The sequence below is a fragment of the Molothrus aeneus genome, chromosome 17 (assembly GCF_037042795.1).
Source record: "Molothrus aeneus isolate 106 chromosome 17, BPBGC_Maene_1.0, whole genome shotgun sequence".
NCBI classification, from domain to species: Eukaryota; Metazoa; Chordata; class Aves; order Passeriformes; family Icteridae; genus Molothrus; species Molothrus aeneus.
In genome coordinates, this window is record NC_089662.1 from 6,249,228 (window position 1) to 6,267,883 (window position 18,656).

An 18,656-nucleotide genomic window follows, 5' to 3' on the forward strand; every position below is an offset into this window, starting at 1 on the left:
TGGCTCAGAGTCTGAGCCAGCTGGACTGTGATTGGCCATTAATTAGAAACAACCACATGAGACCAATCCCAGATGCACCTGTTGCATTCCACAGCAGCAGATAACCATTGGTTACATTTTGCTCCTGAGGCCTCTCAGCTTCTCAGGAGAAAAAATCCTAAGGAAAGGATTTTTCATAAAATGTGTCTGTAACAGACCAGAGTAAGTGCTGTACAGACACTTCTGATATGAAGATTTCTCATATCAACACTGGTCTGTTTTAAGGAGCTCATTCCACAGAGAAGTCACACATGGACAGCAAATTGTGGCCTGAGACTTTGGAAGCAGCAGGTGAAACAGCTGGGAAGGGATCAGTAGGTGGGGAAGAGCTGGGTGTGATCCCAGAGCTCCTGCAATCACTGCGGCTCCTTCCCTGACAGGCAGGGTGCAGACCAGAACTGTGCTTGTACCTGGGGGCTCTGCCTGTGCAGCCCTGGTAGAAGTGGCAGCTGATGAGCTCTTGCCTTCTTCCTCCCAATTAGAGGCAATTAACACCTCCTGCTCATCTTTTATTTCCCCCTGGAAAAATTTCCTAAGCCACAGCTCTGCTGCTTGCAGGACAGCCCTCCCCAGCAGCAGCAGAGGAGCAGATGACACTGTGCACTGAGAAGTGATGCAGGCTGCTTGGGAATGCAGGGAAATCACAGCAATCTTTCCTGTCCAAAGGAATTCCCATCAGCAGCCGGGGAGACACAGCTCAGAGGGAGCTGAAGGGATGAGCCAGCCCAGAGAATGGCACTCCCAGCACAGACACAGAGCTGAAACAAACACAGGTTCACCCCCAGCAGGCTGAGGGTGGTGGCACTGTGACCAAAGGCCACGGCAACTGTCACCTTCCACAGAAATGTGACAAACTGGCCACGTCTACTGCTTCCACTTCTGCAGAGCCTGACATCCTCCTGGGTATATTGTGGTATTTTCTGGGTCTCCTGGATGAAGGAGGAATTGAGAATCTGACTCCATGTTCTTAGAAGGCATATCATATCATATAATATCATATCATATCATATCATAGTATATTATGCTATACTAAAACTATACTAAAGAATAAAGGATATTTACAGAAGGCTTAACAAGAATGATAATGAAAACTTGTGACTCCTTCCAGAGTCTGACACAGCCTGACCATGATTGGTCATTAAGTAAAAACAATTCACTGTTGGATAAACAATCTCCAAACCACACTCCAAAGCAGCAAAAGACAGGAGAAGCAAATCAGATAATTATTGTTTTCATTTTTCTCTGAGGATTCTCAGCTTCCCAGGAGAAGAAACCCTGGCAAAGGGAATTTCCAGAAAATATGACCGTGACAGTATACATTAGTTTTCTTTTCCTAAGGACAGAAGCTCTGCTCCAATGTGTTTCTGCTTCAATGAGAGGACCTGTGAATGCAGATCCACTCCATTAAGCCAAGGAGAGAGAAGGATGGACCCATATCAGGGTCCATCCTAATTGCAGGAATGGGAACAGGTCTGACTCACCAAGACCTTGCAGATGCAAGCAAATCAGGGTTTTCCCAAAAGAAGCAGCACACTTCTTAGGAAAGAGACATGTAAACCATGGTTGTTATCTTCCTTCCCAGCAGGATGGAGAATGCCAGTGCAGAAAAGGAGGAGTACCTGCAGGGGAATGGCACTGCCCCCCTCCAACAGCCCAGCTGCCTCCTGCTGCTCTGCAGGGCAGCACAGAGAGCAGCTGCAGTCCTGGGACGTGTCTGCACCAATCCAGCTCTCAACAGGCACCTCACAAGGCAAGGAATGCTTGGCAGATCCACAGGTGCTGGAATCAAAGAAAGCCTTGGAGCAAACAGCTCCAATTCCATCAAGATTTGATGTCCTGCAGCACTCTTGCCCTAATCTCTGTCAGAAGTTCATGTCCTACTTGACTTCACATCCAAAACAAGCCCCTAGGATAGCAAAAATTCACTGATAAATGAAAAAAATATGACTTAGAATTACAGCAAAACCTGAGCTCAACACTACAGGTATTTTAAAAAACCCACAGCCACATCATCACAGCGAAATTTGAGACTGACAGGGGCCCAAGTGCCACTGATTTTTGCCTGTGGAACCACACTCATGGAATAAAATTGAAAAGGTTTCAGTGTTGTCAAAGCTCCCACAAGCCAGGAGTGGCTGGCACCTGCTAATTTGCTAACAAAACAGGCTTTCAATAAAAGGATTACTGATGTAATACACAACATTCATGACTGGCTGATCCACAAATATGTGCTACAAGGGGTTTGGCAACACTGAGGGCCTTTCAAGCAGGGCCAGAGTAAAAACAAGTGATTGTATTTTAACCACAAGTGATATTAGAATACTGACGTGCTCAGAGCAGTTAAAAGGCTTTTAAAATAGGAATAAGTAAAGGATTTGTTGTGTCTAAGGGCAGGAAACACTACACAGCTAATTTTCCTGTATGTTACAGTACTACTGAAAGATTAAAGTGAAAAAATGTAGGACATTGTCTAAACAAATCTTCTAGCATTATTAAGTCTGTGCAACAGCATGTGACTAATGTTCACTGGCAAAATCAATTGCAACAACAAAAATTTTGAGATCTGATTATGGCAATTAGGAATTATCCATACAATGCAGCCTGCTTATTATCAGCCTACCCCTGCAGCAATCTCTGCTAGAGTTTGTTATGTTCTTCCTAAAAGCAAGAATTTTTGCCCATAATTAGTATTTTTCTCTCCACGTTAAATAAATCATAACGTTGTTGAAAATATTGTTCACAGTCAAACAGGGCTTAAAGATCCTTGCTCAAACATGAGAGGGAATAAACATTAACAGCATCAAGCACTGACTAATCATTTAATAACAACTTCCACCTCAGAAATCCAAGGCTGGAAATACTTTTCTGGAAATACTCTGGATTAAAGCCATCTCTGACCACAACCAGAACACTGCCAAGCATCACAGTTAGGAGGAATTTAGGAGTTCATCACCTTTCAGAAGAGGATCTCTGGGTTTTCAGCTCTGCAGTGGTTGGGGTTGACTCAATCTAACCCTCATCTAATGTGACATTGCCATTGTGATATAAATAGTGTCTTATTTGCCTGCTTCAGAACAACAATGTTAGTCAAGAAAAGGTCAAATGGTTTTGCCACAGGCAAAAAAAGAGTAAAAATCTTTTGTAATTTAATTGCCTTTTTTTTTTTTTTGTTTTGGAAGACAGGAGACTCCAGGTGCTAGTCACAGAGGAGGGAGAGGAATACAGAAAAGGAGAGAAGGCAAATTTATCTAGTCTGCAGTAGCAGAAAGCAATAATATTTCAATCATTTCTTAAGGCCCAGAGGAACAAAGATTTAACTGGCATCTCACTGATCTCATCTCTGCTTGGAATGCTGCAAACTGTAGAAAAAGGCTGCTCAAACCTGCCTACTTTGGCAATGCAGAAATTATAGCTGCAGGCAGGTACAGAGCTACTGGATACACCTGATAAATGCCTTTTTTTCTTACTCCACAGTGCTTATTACATTGATGCTTTCAATTAATAAATCATTAATAAACACAACTTTTACCCATAGATAGTCATCAAATCAATCAACTTTTAGCCAAATGGGAAAAATCCATGATTTTAAGTCTTTGACTACGTTATACAACGTGAGCTTGTACTAAACCTCAGATAAGGGCAATAAAAACACCCACGTTATTTATTAAGGCAGCTTTCAAGCAATTTTCTCATCCTACAGGAAAAAAAGTAGCTCTGTTCCAAAATTTATATGCAAGGCAGGCTGGTACATTGATACACAATTGAACTAGAGAAACACAGAGCTGGGAAGTGAAATTTCTACAAATTCCTTCACAAAGGTGACCCAAAGGCCAATTAATTGCTCACTTCTATTGCTTCCAGCACAGTGGGAATCTGTGCACATGGCAATACTGCAGTACTAATGGAAATCAGTAAACAGGGTCACACATGGCACAGGAGTTGCTTTTCATCTTCTAAAAATATTTGTGGGTCCTGCTTGCTGGAAAGGCAGAGAGCTTTGCTTGGGTTGCCTGTGCTGGCTGTGTGTTCCCTGCACCTACAGCTCCCAGGGGAGTGCATCCCACTCAGAGGAAATTCACTGCTAAACTTGCTATCAACCCAGTGAGAAAGTAAAATAATTACAGCAAATTTCCCCCTGGGCCATCCCCTGCAGGCTACAAAAGACTCTGAAGATCCTCAGAAGCAGCCCTTGTCTCCTGGGAAATGCCACTCATTAAAAACCAATTGTTTATCATTCAATTAAGGTACAGCATGAGGTGAATGAGATAAATGAAGTATCTGTGTGTTGGGCCCAAGCCCTGTGAGACACAGGCAGCTTGAGGGTTACTTTTGCACAAACCACATTTATGCAGTGGCTTTATGCCTTGAGACCAAAGATAACAAAGATAAGAGTGCAAAGGGCTAGGAGGGAGGGAATGCAGTAGGTTCCCTCAGCTATTCTTTGCAGCCTGAGCAAGAAAATAAGAAAAGCAGGAGCAAAGACAACAAAATAACAGCAGTAAATCTATACAATCTACAGAAAGGGAAAGAAAAGCTCCAGCTGTTATTCCAGCCTTGAAGGGAGGCATCTCCTCGAGTTGTGAACAGCAGAGGGAATTTGCTTTGCACAGTTTGGGGAGTGAGTATCACCAGCTACTGCCAGAGTGACAGCCTGAACCACTGAAAAGGCAAAAAGTGGAAGATCACTGCAGAAAAATGAGGAGAGAACAATGCCCAGTATCTCCTGGCTTTCTGAAATCAAACATGAAATTTTACATCCTCAAACACACACACACACACAAAAATTTAAATCAAATTTATGAATAACAGGTCTTTCTTTAAACTTCTGAAAAGTTCCTGAAACTTCTGAGCACGTCAGCCTTAGGAAGGAAGAATGAAAATAAGGATTTGAAAAGAGAAATGAAGACAAGCTTGATGTTTGTATAATAAAACAAAAACCAGTGCCAAAGCTTGAGAAAAACAAGGAAATTTAATAGTTCTAATGCTGTTCTTTGTCAAACACTAGACACTGAGGATTTGCATTTACCAACTGCCATCTGGAATTTTTTTTTTTAAATTTTAAATGCATAATGGGGAAGTAAAGCAAGACAGCTTATACCTTCATGTCCTCAGGCTTTTTTGTTCCTTTGTTTGCTTTTAAACAAGGAACGTTTACAGATAATGACTGGCTGTGATTACTGAGAAATACATAAAGAAAACCAGTTTTTCAAAATGCCCCATCCAAATGCATTAGCAATTAGAACCTCCTCAAGTTTCCATTAGTCTGTCAAAACAAGAAATAATCTCATGGCAGCTGACTAAAATTCTTCAAGATTGTCACATTGATTGAATTTCAAAGTATAGACTTACAAATTCGTAGTCTCCATCCTGTGGTACTTTCCAATCAGATGAATTTTTTGTCTGGCCAGAAACATTCTTCCCAAAGCTATTGATTTGATTCTCCTTCTCTTTCTGTTCAAAGTATTCAAGGAATGATGGTCTGGCTGGCTGCATTGTTTCATCCCTCCCTGGAAATATTAAAAATAAGAAAAAAAATAGTTGTTTTGAAAAATACAATTTTGGTTATACAGCCCTACATCATACCCAGAAGTGATTTTATTTTTTTAGCACACACTAAATCACACAGTACTGCTAAAGCACTTGCTAAAATACTATTTTTCAGCAGCTTTTTCCATCATAAAACTGACGGCAGAGAGGGAAAAGTGGAGAAGGAGAGCTGAGAGCCCAGCACAGAAGTGATTACAGTGCTGGAGGCCTTGGCCTCTAGACCTGCAATCCATCCCTGCCAGAACACTCCAGGTAACCAAGTCCATGGCCTGAGAGGCAGAACTGAACAGCTGCTGGCCACACAGGCTGGGCTCCTCCATCCCTGCCAGGATGCACTGCAAAGGAAGCAAGCTTCAAAAATAAACAGAGCTGTTCTACAAGAAACTCACCTTTACATTTGTGAACAGAACAGGACAAAAATGAGGCTTTCAAAGACCACAAACACCTTATAAATACCACAAAATTTGCCTTGGGTAGAGGCAGTCAACTTTTCTATATTGTTTGGGTGGAAAGGCTTATTTAGCTTTCAAAATTTGGGGTTTTTTTAATTTTTATAAATAGTCAGTAGGTGTTCAAGTTTACTGCCCTGGTTTTTGTAAATTAGCTCTTCTGAACCAACTTTCTTAGTGGAAGAAATGCTTAGACTTGGACTCAAACAAGCCAGCTAAGCAGATTAACCATTCAATTCTAGGCTGTAATTAAGAAACTTGGGGTAACAAGAAATGGAAGGATGGCTTCATTTGTAGGGTGATGACAGCACAATAAGGAAGGAAGTGATGAAATGTGAGAGGATGGAAAGGCTAATTCCCAACACAGACAGCAACAATAAAAGCCAAAACAGGAAGAAAACACGAAATTTAACTTCACACCAAGTCAAGGTTACAGGGCTTCCAGCATCTCCAAGGGAAGATTTCTTCAGCAGTGCAACCAGCCCAGCCCCAGATGCTGCCCAGGCTGTGCACACTTCAACTGGGCTGTCCTGAGTTCCAGCACAGCTAATTCCTAAAGAGTCTCATCCAAACTAAGCAAATGTGCTTCAGCAGGGCTGCAGCACAGGACCATGAGAGCTGCAGGCACAGCTGAAGGCTGCTCACAGCTCAGTGCCACTGCCCTGCTCCTGCAATCCCCAAAACCTGTGAGCAGCACAGAAGCAAGCACTGTAACCCACTGAATGCTTCTGTTCTGTAACACAGGGTTCTCTAGAATAAGTTACTCATACTTGAAACATATGTTTGAGGTGATGCAGAAACCATAATTTTCAGAAAGCAGGATCAGGACTGGAGTTAGCAGAAAATGGCATCAGAACAGCCTGAAGTCTGGAGTGCAGAAATAAGTTCAGTGCTGAATGCCATACATTTGAAATAAATATAATCTGTCAGGCAGGCAACCAACCAAGAGTTTAGAGCTTCAAACAGGCACACAGGGGATGTCCTGTGATGGGTTGGCAAGGTCTGTGTAATGCAGAGACTCTCCCACAAGAGTCTGTACAGAAGGCAGGCTGTCACAAAACAGTCCTCTCTGAGGACATTCAGCAGCGCTTTCCTCTTGAAAAAATATTAGCTGCTCTGGAAACTCATTAAGATTTAATCACAGAATATTATTCTTGCATATAAAATTGCCACCCAGTGATCCAGAACTTCCCTGGCAGAATCTGTCTGAACCTTAGAGAAGTGGATGAAGTCCCTGGTCAGCTACAAGATATTCTAGGAAATTATTTGTCTATAGACATGTTAAATGCAGAACAAATTTCTACAAAGTATGAGAAATCTTGGCAGGATATTTGGGTTGTGATACTGAGAGAAGTGTGGTTCTGCACAGCCTAAATGTCATGATGCATTTTGAAAAAGCCCTGCATCTTTCTGCCTCTCCAGGGCCAGCTAAAAGCTCAAGCATGAACTGAAGTGCTGATACTTTTGCACCATGACAACTGGAGCAAAGACAAATTATTATACCCCTGGCAGTAGTTCCCCTTTTTTAAAAAACAAAACTAAAGAACTCATCATACATAATTAGATCAAGAAAGACACCTTCAGACCAGCAGCGTGAAGGTCAGGCAGAGAACACGTCTGCAAAGTGGAGAACAGCTTTGCTGTTGGGAATAATTACTGAAATACAATCACAATCCAATTACTGCTGAGTGATAAAACATTTATTTAGAATGAAATAAACACACCCCTTGCACCCTGCTGCAGCTCAGCCTGCTTGAAGCAGGAGGTAAGTTATTATGGACAATCATGGCAATGTTTAACACCAACTAATTTTGTAGAAAGAGAGGAATTCATAACTAGTCAGGCTAATCTATGCACAGCTCACTGATAGCTAGCCTGAGTCTCAATAATTAAGACTTCCTAGGGGGAGAAAAAGAGAAAATCTAAATCATGTTTGTATTCTGTTTTGAAGATCACTGTTTGCAGCAGAAGAGACTGTGAAAGCAAATGTTTCACTCCAGTGACATTGGCTTATTCAGTTCTTGTCTACTTACTTTCTAAAAAACTGTTCACTCAAACCAGAGCTTAATTCAGGGTGTCAGTTAAAATAACCAGGCCCATTTCCTCACATCTTGTGTTTTACCAAGAACTGCAGCTCTTGCACTGGGCAGAAGAGATTTGCAGAGTCCCACCTCAGCAGTGTGCCCAGGTCCCACGGGAGGGCATCCCTTCCCTCCAGCATGCCAACTGCACCACTCAGCTCAGGGCTGTCGGTGACAAAAGGAAGAACAGGGAAAATTATGGACCTATACAAGATTTTCTTGCTGCCCTTGATGTCCCTGGCCATACTTAATTCTATCAGGGTTTCAGCATTCCTAACGTGATCCTTGGCTGTTTGGACAATCTATGTGAATTTCCCCCATGCTACCTGTCCTTGCTTTTACCCTCTGTAAGGGTAAGCAAGGCTGCAGGCTTCCGTTTTGTGGCTGAGTTTGTCCAGGAGATCCTTGTTCATCCATGCAGTCCTCATGGCATTTTTGCCTGACTTTCCCATTGTCAGGATGCATTGCTCCCGAGCTTGGAGGAAGTTAGCCTTGGATGTTTGAACCAGCTTTTTGGGCTCCTTGTCCCTCCATGACTTTATTCCATGATACTCTACCAAGCTTATTCCTGAAGAAGCCAAAATCTGCTCTCCTGAAGTGCAGGGCAATGAAGTTTCTGTGTGATCTCCCAGTGAGAGGACGAGGGGAAACGAACTGCTGCAAAGGGTAACTGGGCTGGGCTGAACAAAAGGAAGGAAGTTTCACAGCAAGGATGGTTGTGCAACAGAATGGGACTGGGGTGACTTTCAAGGCCTCAAGCAACCAGATCTGACTTTGCACTTGTCCCATTCCAGGGACAACTGCACATAGGGAATCAGCATGATGAGCACCAGAGCTCCCTGCCCACCCAAGTGCTTTTGTGGCACATGCTCTTCACACCCACCATCAGACACCTCTCACCCTGCAGCCACCTTAGGCCTTGCAAACACAAGCAACATTTAGTCACCAATTTAAATACATTTAGTCACCAATTTAAGTACATTTAGTCATCAATTTTAGTACATTTCCACACATCAACACATAACACTGTGCTTCTTAGTGCTTCTTAGTGCTTCTTTGTTTTTTAACTGATATAAAGCAGAGATTGCTAACTGACAAAAAATGGGGAAAAAAAGAGATGGCAATATAAAAGGAGAAATAGCTGTGATGCAGATCTAAGATATCTGAAATTTTAGTTGCTGCTATGATCTCTGTAGGGGTGTGGATGCAGCAAGATGGACAGAAATGCTCCTGGAGACAGAAAGACATTACACCAAATCAATTATCATCCCAGCACAACTGAACTTCTTTTTGTCAATCTTAGCACTTAGCAGCAGTGTCATCTTTCCAAAGATGACCTGCTATTAATTCAACACAAGAGTCACACCACTATATCTTTAAAATTTTGGTAACAGGCAGCCAAAGACCAAAATCGATCCCTGCTATTTGCAGAAGCAGATGCTGCTGAAAGATGACACCGCACCAAACGTGTCCGTGCCAAAAAGCATTTAACTTCCTAATTTTATAGGGTTAGGCTAAAATATGAGCATTTGACAGAAAGTGAGATCACAACTGTGGTGGAGAAGAGCCTTTTATGAGAAGGTCACCCCGTGGTGACAAGAAAGGCTTCACTGTTGCATCTATTTTGGAATCTAAAGAGTTGCTTCTAAGGATGAGCCATGAGAGCTCCCTGGAGCCATTAAAGGTCTATCATTTAGATATGCAGTCATTTTTTTAGGAGCTATATTAATTACACAAATGGAACACCACAGCTCTGCTGGGGCTGGTCCAACTGACTGCAGAATTGCAGGTTCAGAGTGGCTGTGCAGAGCAGGGAGGGCTGCCCAGAGCTCAGCCTGCATTCTGTGAGGAGCAGAAGCCCTCCATGGAAAACTCACAGGTGTGGGCTGGTTTTAAAGTCATGCTTAAAAAGTATAAAAACACCAGTACTATTGTGTATGAGAACAGAAAAAGGTGTGAAACTAGTGGGTCCAAAGGTAGAGAATGCTCTAAGTTGTGCACAACAAATATCCCTGTAAACTTGAATTTCTGTGTTATCCTTCAGCACTGGAAAGCAATGTCCAACTCCACGTGGCAAGGTCCCTCTCCAAGCACAAACAGCCCAAACACAAGTGACAGGTACAGGCAGGGCTCTGCAAGAAGCCAGCACCTGGATCCTCTCCTCTGCCAGGCTACAGCAAGGACAACTTGTAAGGAAAAAACTGAACAACAGTCCACTCCTTTCCAAAAATGCCACCTGTCTGAATAGTTGAGGGAATGGAATAGGTCAGTCTTAGAGGCTGGCTGCAGCATACAAACCACCTCACATGAAGCAAAAGATGACAAAGGAGGTGTGGAGAGCCTGCAAGTCATTTGCATTTCCATATGATGCTACAGAGAAAGGAGAATGATAAAGAAGAAACAGCCCAGTCAATCAAACCAGCAACAGATTTACTCTTCATACACAGCAGTAAAGAATATCCATGGAACCAGATCACTTGTTATCATCTAGCCCCAGAAATAAAAAGACTCATTTTGTTGATTTTGCCAAATTAGCTCTCACAATTGAAAATTTTCAGAAGCTTACAAGCTTCAAAGGATGCTTTCAAAAAGAAAGGGAGATTTACAAAGGCCTTCTATCTATCTGAACAAGCTTGCTGAGCAATGAAACTAAAATTTCTGCTTTTCTCTAAAATTATTCTTCTCTACTCAAACTTGACATCAGAAGAATCCTTGGTTTATTATTCTTTCCTCTTGAAAGGGATTGCTAAGGTCTACCTGGGGTGAATATTTTGGAGTTACAAAGCTTGTCATGAGAGGGAGAGTAAGAGAACCTCAGGAACACATTTTGTGTGCACTTTACTCAAGGCAGCTTATATAGTTAAGAGTTAAATACTTGTTCTTGAAGTCACAATGATTAGATTTCCTCCCTGCACCACAAAAATTGGAGCTGGAGTTATGGCTGGGCACAGGAGATAATGCTACAAATTAATTTACAATGAAGCTGGCATAAATCAGCAACAATTAAGTGATCAACTAAGTGATTAGTGATTTCCAACTAAGACATGATCCTTGGTATATGTATGTGCATTTGTCAAAAATTCAGAGGCTGCAACCTCTACTAAGCCTTAGCCCTCACTAGTCTCAGTAAGCTGCTGCTTTATATTCAATTATGTAACTTTGAGACTGAAAATACATACTTAGGATGCACAGAAAATTGCCTGATGGTCATGTGTAAGCAACACTTCATTAATATTAAATTTCAAATGGAACTGCAGTTTTCTTTGCTTTGGGCTATTTTTTAGAGATCACAGATGAACTTTAGCAGCTGGACAGCATAATTTGTACAGTCTGAAGAGGACTGAGTCATTTTAAGCAGCAGAGCAGAGAGATGTCAAATTATTCAACCAGAGCAAAAATTGCTCCATCATTAATAAGTTCATCCCATGGCAAGAGGAGCTGAAATTTCCATGCATTAAAAGCAGAACACGTAACACTTTTTATCTCTTTATGAGGACAAGTCTCCCCATAATTATGGCCTATCTCAAATTAAATCAAACCAAAACACTCCCAACAGCTTCTGCTATTAATAAGAAACTCCTAAATGAACATAAAAATCAACCTATGGATGAATAAGGTGTGAAAGTCATCTAAGGAGAAGAGCACCAACACTTACCCAAAGCTGCAACATCTATAGTGAGAACCCTTCCAAAAATAGGGGAGGAAATCCTCACAGTAATTGAAGGTGCTTAAGGTCAGGTTACCTCCTTTCACGTCTCCTCTGCTTTAAATCTCAGACATTATTATAAACACAGAGCAGCTTTCTTCCTCCATCACAATTTTCAGTGGCCAGCTCACGTCTTTCACCTCATTAGCCTGAATTGCTAATTTAGTCCAGCAGCCACTGCACGTGACAGGCAGAGAGATGTGAAGGTGCATCCACAAAAAGTGAACATTTCCTATTCTGCATCCTCTGGCTCAGCTCCTCATAAATCTTCATGAGAAACACCCTCATCAGCAGGGATGTAGGCTTCACATCCAGCACCTGTGGGTAACAGCTCAGGCTCCCCAGCTGGCACAGAACCAAGTAAGCACTTCCTAACTCCCTTTCTATTCATAAGCCAGAAACTCATTTGCTTATCTAGAGAGAACAGAAAACAACATTGCAATGAACATTTTTTTCCCCTGAAGCTTGAAAATCTGCTGGTAGAAACAAATTTGGTTTTGAACTTCTGCAATGAAGGAATTTAAGAGTTTACACTTTTTCTTATTCCTGCTTAGGAGTAAGGCTTTCTCCAGGATTTATTTTGATCCAGTAGGGAATAAGTTTATTCTTAGAAGAGACAGGTAGGCTGCAGTTTGCCTGTATGTGCAAATGCATGAATGTGCATGGGACAGAGATGTACTTAGTAGGTGATTTACTACTACTACTCTGTCTCTTGGTTGAGTCTCCTGAAGCACACTGCCTCCTGTGCAGTGCTCAGGACCCTGTTAATCACATCTCCCATCTTCACCAAGAAAAATGCTTCTGTCCAGAAAAAAAAAAAAAATCCGCTACTTTCTGATTAAATACAGGAGTGCTCAATAATAAACTGTTAAAACCAGCAAAAATAGCTCTGTTAAACACATACATCCTTTCTCCAATTTCAGTATCTCTGACACTGAGATAAACAGGTAATAAACTTTGTCATGGCAATGAAGCTTTGTCAAATGTGCAGGACAACCAAAGGTGGACAAGCATCCCCCTTAGATCCTGGATTAACTTCCCTTCATTCTCCAGCCTGCCCAGAGCCAATATTTCAATTACTAGGGCCAGTGTTCCAAAAGAAAAACAAAACACACAACAAAAACCCCACAACAAAATGACAGCACACACAACACCTCCCATCCCTAAGTCTTCATGTTCACACAGCTTAATACTCTTAAACAAATTTTGCTGGCCACTGCTTATGTCAAGCTTGCCAGCAAGGCTGCTATTAAAGTCAAAAAGCAAGAGGAACATTCCTCTGTGCAGATTTGTATTCTCCACACCCCAAGAGTGGCAGTAGGATGATTCTTACAGCTCGAGAATAATTTAATCAATGTAGGAGTTGGTATAAGCAGCATGTTATTTAAATGCATTATAATGCTGGGAGTGTTTTATGGTTCAATTATGACTAAATGGACCAATTTGCTTTAAACACAGAACTGCACCACTGGACATTAATAACACTAAGTAGTGGGAAGCTGCTGCAAAGAGCTGTTGTTGTCCATGGAGAAAAGCAGAGGCAAACCAAGAACCTTTGGTCAGTATCTTTGACACACACGTGATGGAAATCCTGACAAGATGTGGAGTTATTCTCCACAGTAGCTGCATGAGCAATTTGGATAAAGTGCCACTGCACTTTTCTGGACAGCTAATGATATTATAGCTACCTCAGCTATACATCAGTAATACTTTAGTCAATTACAATATTAATGCAATCACATAATCCTCCTGCCACCCATTCTCATTCTGCTGCTCACACTGCAGGTTTTACAGCCATTGCTTTATGTGAAAAATCTCAGGTTAATTCACGGGGAAAAAATGTTTCCTGAGTCTTGGCAGAAACATTTCTCTGGCTCAGGTTTAAGTGTCACCCACTGGATGTCTCACACAGCCACCAAGATGACAAGCTTACTCTGAATCATTTTTCAAATAGGAAATTGCCAAGTTTGCATCTTAGCTCATTTAATTTGCTAATGAAGCCCAATTCCCCCTCAAAAGGGGAAATACTTTTTTAAAATGACACAACCATGCTTAGTGTGGGCATGGTAAAAGCACAACAAAACCCAAGCCACCTCAAACTGTGTAAGAATGAAGCCTGGATTTTTTTTATTTTGAACATTTACAGACTCTAAAGAATTTTTACCAGCACATTACATTATCAAGGTAGAGACAACAGTGTTACTAAAGCTTCTGGTCTATTTCTGCACCAGACCCTGTAGTGAATGTGTGCCTCATGAAGAAGAACCCCAGAACCACAATCCTTCCCCTGTCTCCAGATTCCTCATTCACCTCAACCCAAATACCAGACAGCCCAACTCACGCTGCTGCTGGCAGTTCTGCATTCTCCAATGTAATTCACCAATTATTTGATGCTTAAACAAGCAAGATGTACTTTAACAGAGAAAATAGGGCAGACTATAGTACTAGACAAACTAGATCCAATTTCACTTGGATCTGATTGTATTGCGGTGTTCAAGGAAGGCAACATTATAATAAAATTATGTTCCACTCTTTAAATCAAAGAGACAAATTCATGCCAAGATTCCACTATCTAAACAAGTACAGCAAGTAAAGCAGAAAAAGGAAGAGTAAAAGCATAAAGAATAAAAAATGCTTCACTGTTTACTAGCACTATATATTCTCCCATAGAAAAAATTAAAAAAGGACATTTGCAGACATATTAACAGCCCAAAAGTTATTCCAGCTCTCAAGCACAATGGAAATGCCTGTTATTACAAATCATTGCTCATCTATAGTTCTCCAGCTACATTTAAAGTTTTCCTGGAATAGTTTAACTGCAATCCATAAGTAATCTTTCAGCAATCGATTTCGAAGTAAAATGTGTCGCAGCACAATTTAGTACCTGCAGTCTCAGGCAATCACTTGAGTGCTTTCACAATGTGTAACAGAATGTCACAGTGACATTTTTAATGATGCCTGACTATTTATATTGAGTGCCCAGAATAAAGCCAAGCAAACGAAAGAATTTAAGCAAACACAATTACAGCTCAATTGACTGCAAAACAAAACTTCTCCCCCAATGTAAAATACTGGAATTTAAGATTCCTCTGAGCCTAAAAAGTCACAAACTGATTTATGCAAGAATCACTTTCAAGTCTACTGGAAGTTATTTTTACTTTCAAGGCTATTGGAAGTTGTTTGCCAGAGATTTCTAAGACAATCCTATCTATGAAACACTGAAATACAACACTTTACACACCTTTTACATTAAAAAGAAATACAACCAAACAAAAAACTCGTTAAGACACAGATTTATACTTTTTAATTAGAAAGAAGGGCTAGAACATAACTTCAGAAACCTACAGTTAAAAAGCCCAGGACACCTAGGGAAGCTATAATGCCGTGTAAAAAAACAAACCAGAAGTTTTTTTATTGACTTAAAAATAGGTTCTATTGTGAGTCATAAGACAAACTGCCAAAAAAAATTATAGGTGCCTTTAAAAATATGATTCGATGAAGCTCCTTAAAACTCAGTTGTCCTCAAACAGCATTATTATATTTATATTTAAGATCACAAAAAAGCACTTTCTCCAGAGGGTTCTGCAGCAGGCCGATGAGCTTTAGGGCTAAATGCATTTAACTGAATGTTATGAATATGTAAATGGCAAGCTGAAAAATGGAGCTGCAGGGAATCCTCACAAAGGGCAAGCCGCTCAGAGACACTGCCTTGCATCCCCAAAACAAACTGAGAAGTGCTCTGTGCAGCAGCCAGCATTTCAGAGTTACACCACCAGAGGAGGAGAAAAGGGTGTTAAGATAAGGTTATCATTATCATTGACATCAGATTTGCTGGAATGGAGCTACAAACAGGCAAAATGCAGAATAAATGGACTGAGCGGGCATCACTGTGTGAAGCCCATGGCATGGAAGTGGTCCCAGTGCCAGCCACCACCTCCAGGGCTGCTGCCACACACCTGGCTGTGGACGCCTTGCACAGCAGCAGCTGAGGAGCAGGGAGTTCTTAAGGAGCCTGAAGTCTCAGGAGGGTTTAAAATAAAACTGCACTTTGCAGTCACGGAGCTCTGGTGGTGTCAGAGCCTGTTGTGGAGCTCCCTCTTGAGGGGAGAGCCTGCCCTGTGCTAAAGGCATCGCTGCATCCCTGAAACTCTCTCTGCTCAAAACCTGAGTGTCCTTGCTAAAGAGAGACTATCAAAGGCATCTCCTCAAGCCCCTGAACACCACTTCACACACAGCACCAGGTGCTTTTGAGATACAAGCACTGCAGCCTTAAAAAGATAGTGAGAAGATAAGCACATGTCAAACGTGGAAGATAAATCCAAGAGGTGCTTTACTGCCACAGTGCAGGAGCACCAGACAGCAAAACCTCTGATACTGTGAGCCATGAAATGGAACAATACACACTGAGGATGAGAAACTATCAGTGCTGGCTGTTAGTAAAGAAACTGCAGCTTCCCCAGGTTTATTGAATACCATTGAAATGTCCCTTTCTTTGGATGCCATTTTTGCTGCATCCATCTCCTTGCTAGACCAACCTTGTTCCACCACACCATTGTCTTTGCTGCCCCAGGCTGCTACATGGACTGACACCTCTGGGTTTTAATGTGCTGAATCATGTTTATCAAAGTTTGGAAAAATCTTTAAAGGGATTCTGCTGAAATGTCCCTCTCAAACCCAACATTATTTCACAAGCTTCAAAGGGCCCTGACAGGGAAGAAGCTTTCAGCACAGATATTCCTGAGGAAAGGATTCTTCCAAACTCCTGTGAAGAACAGCTAAAGGCTCAATACCAGATGGCCAAGGAAGCCTTTGGAAGCAGTGCCAGAGCCAAAAGAACAAGCCTTGCATGTGGTGATCACACTTGAGTATTGCTAAGCCCTCAGTCAGCACTTTCTCCAGTCCTTGAGCAAACAAACATCCAGGCTGGCCATCGAGTCATCCCTCACTGCCTCTGCCTCAGGGCTGGGAGGTTAACAAACCAGTGGAATGGATTTCTGTGAGAACCCACAATTCAGAAAAATTCCTTTTCTTGTAGTCATACTTTTCTACTTCCTGCCATTTCTTTAATCAAAGAAATATTTTCAACCTTTTTCCAGCTCAAGCTGTAAGGCTATCAGTCACAATTTTAAATCTTACAACCTCTGACAAGGCTTGTGGCTTTAGTAAGCTCTCCTGTTTTAGGGCAGCATGGATTTCAACTCAAATGTCTAAAACAGCAACAGAGCTCACTGGGCTGTCCTCAGTGACTGCAGTAACACAGAAGAAGAGCAGCACTCCAGAGAGATGCCAACCCCTCCCACTGCATGTCCTGATGTGAAGAAGCCTTCAATATATTTGTCATTTCATAATTCTGTCTCTTCATTGAATGCACCACTCCTAAAACAGACTTTCTGCTTTCAGAGCCAGGTTACAGCCAGATCATCATCTAAAGCAACACACACCTTGTGATTAACCCCTTGTTAGCGTCCCCTCTACATTCTGTGAAAAATACAAGACCAGCAAAATAGAACTGACAAAAAAAAACCCCAGATTACTACCAAGAATCAGATCTCATTTGATTAACGCAGAAGCTTGTGGAAATTGTGGAAATTGCACTTCAACTATACCATGGCTTGAAACTTGGGCCTAGGAAGGTTTCTCAGAGGGCACCGACCTAAGAGTTCTGGCTCACTACATCCGAAAGACACAATAATCAACCAAAAATATCAAAGCAGGTTGGGAATACATATCATAGCCCACATGAAGCTTTAAGCAATATTCTAGAAGTCAGAGATGTTTCCTTACTTTTCATGGTGCCCTCCTCCTCCTCCTCCTCCTCGGTGTTGATGACCATTGTGCCCAGCTGGGACTCCAGGGTGCCATCGTGTTCTATCATGGTGTTGGCTCCATCACTCATGGTGTTCACAGCTCTGATTGTGCCAGTTTCATCTCCACTTGCCCTCACCATGGTGCCCGAATCTGTCTCATCCTCCTCCTGTTCAAACATGCCACAAACACAGATTTTACTGACGAAGTGCCATGAAGAATGGCTGTGTTTAAGTCACACTAATTCAGAGGGTTTTTTTACAGACACACACAGAAGCAACGTTTGGTTTATGCACTTTGTTCTCTCCCTGTCATCTCCAAACAGGTAATGAAAACTAATGAATGCTTTTCTGCCAGCATGATAAGTAAGAGAACAGATAAATAATCAGCAGAAACTTCTCAGTGCAAGCTGTACCTCATTTTTGAGCTGGTGAAGTGTCTGTAAGAGTAGATTAGAGCACTCAATCAGTCACCAGTGTTTCTATTCATGCAGGCAGTTCTGAGAGCTGACCCTAACCCACTGTTCTCCAGTGGTACAGCTCACTGAGGAGTCACCAGGTCTAAGTCTGGAGAGTATGTGACACATGGAAAGAAAAGCCCCTCATCTTGTTTTTTTCCATTTCTAACATTTAGGTAGTTCAACTCATTATAAACTTCAGGGGCACTGAAAAAAAATTAATTACATTTGCAAATCTTTAAAAAGGATTCAAACAAATTATCAAAGTTGCATAACTTTTTTCAGTGAAAATTACTTTTTAGCTTTCCATTTGCTTAAAGGGACTAATAACAAAAGTTGGAATTGCTGCTGCCAAGGCTTAGGAGACTGATTCTGTAGGAAAACACAACCTCTTCAAAGCAATTTTGGCTTGGGAGAAGAACAACTTCCTGGCAGAGTTCTGTTAGCCAAAGGTGGCAGTTTCATCAGGTGGTGTGTGCTTCACTAAGTGTGTATTGTGACTAGGACTTCATGAAGAACAGGGTCAAGATTTCCACAATCCAGTTGGTTTCTTGAAATTGTGGACCAGCTAT

The 18,656-nt window shown here is 41.7% G+C and overlaps 1 protein-coding gene across 2 annotated transcripts in view; it reads right to left on the reverse strand.

The window, feature by feature from the left end:
- STK4 (serine/threonine kinase 4) overlaps window positions 1–18,656 on the reverse strand; it is a 48,390-nt gene that overhangs the window by 19,172 nt on the left and 10,562 nt on the right. For both annotated transcript variants that reach the window (XM_066561335.1, XM_066561334.1), the window contains 2 exons: window positions 17,607–17,796; window positions 5,389–5,546 (listed from right to left, as the gene is read on the reverse strand). In XM_066561335.1, the coding sequence (XP_066417432.1) occupies window positions 5,389–5,546; window positions 17,607–17,796 (348 nt within the window). The remainder of the gene's footprint in view (window positions 1–5,388; window positions 5,547–17,606; window positions 17,797–18,656) is intronic.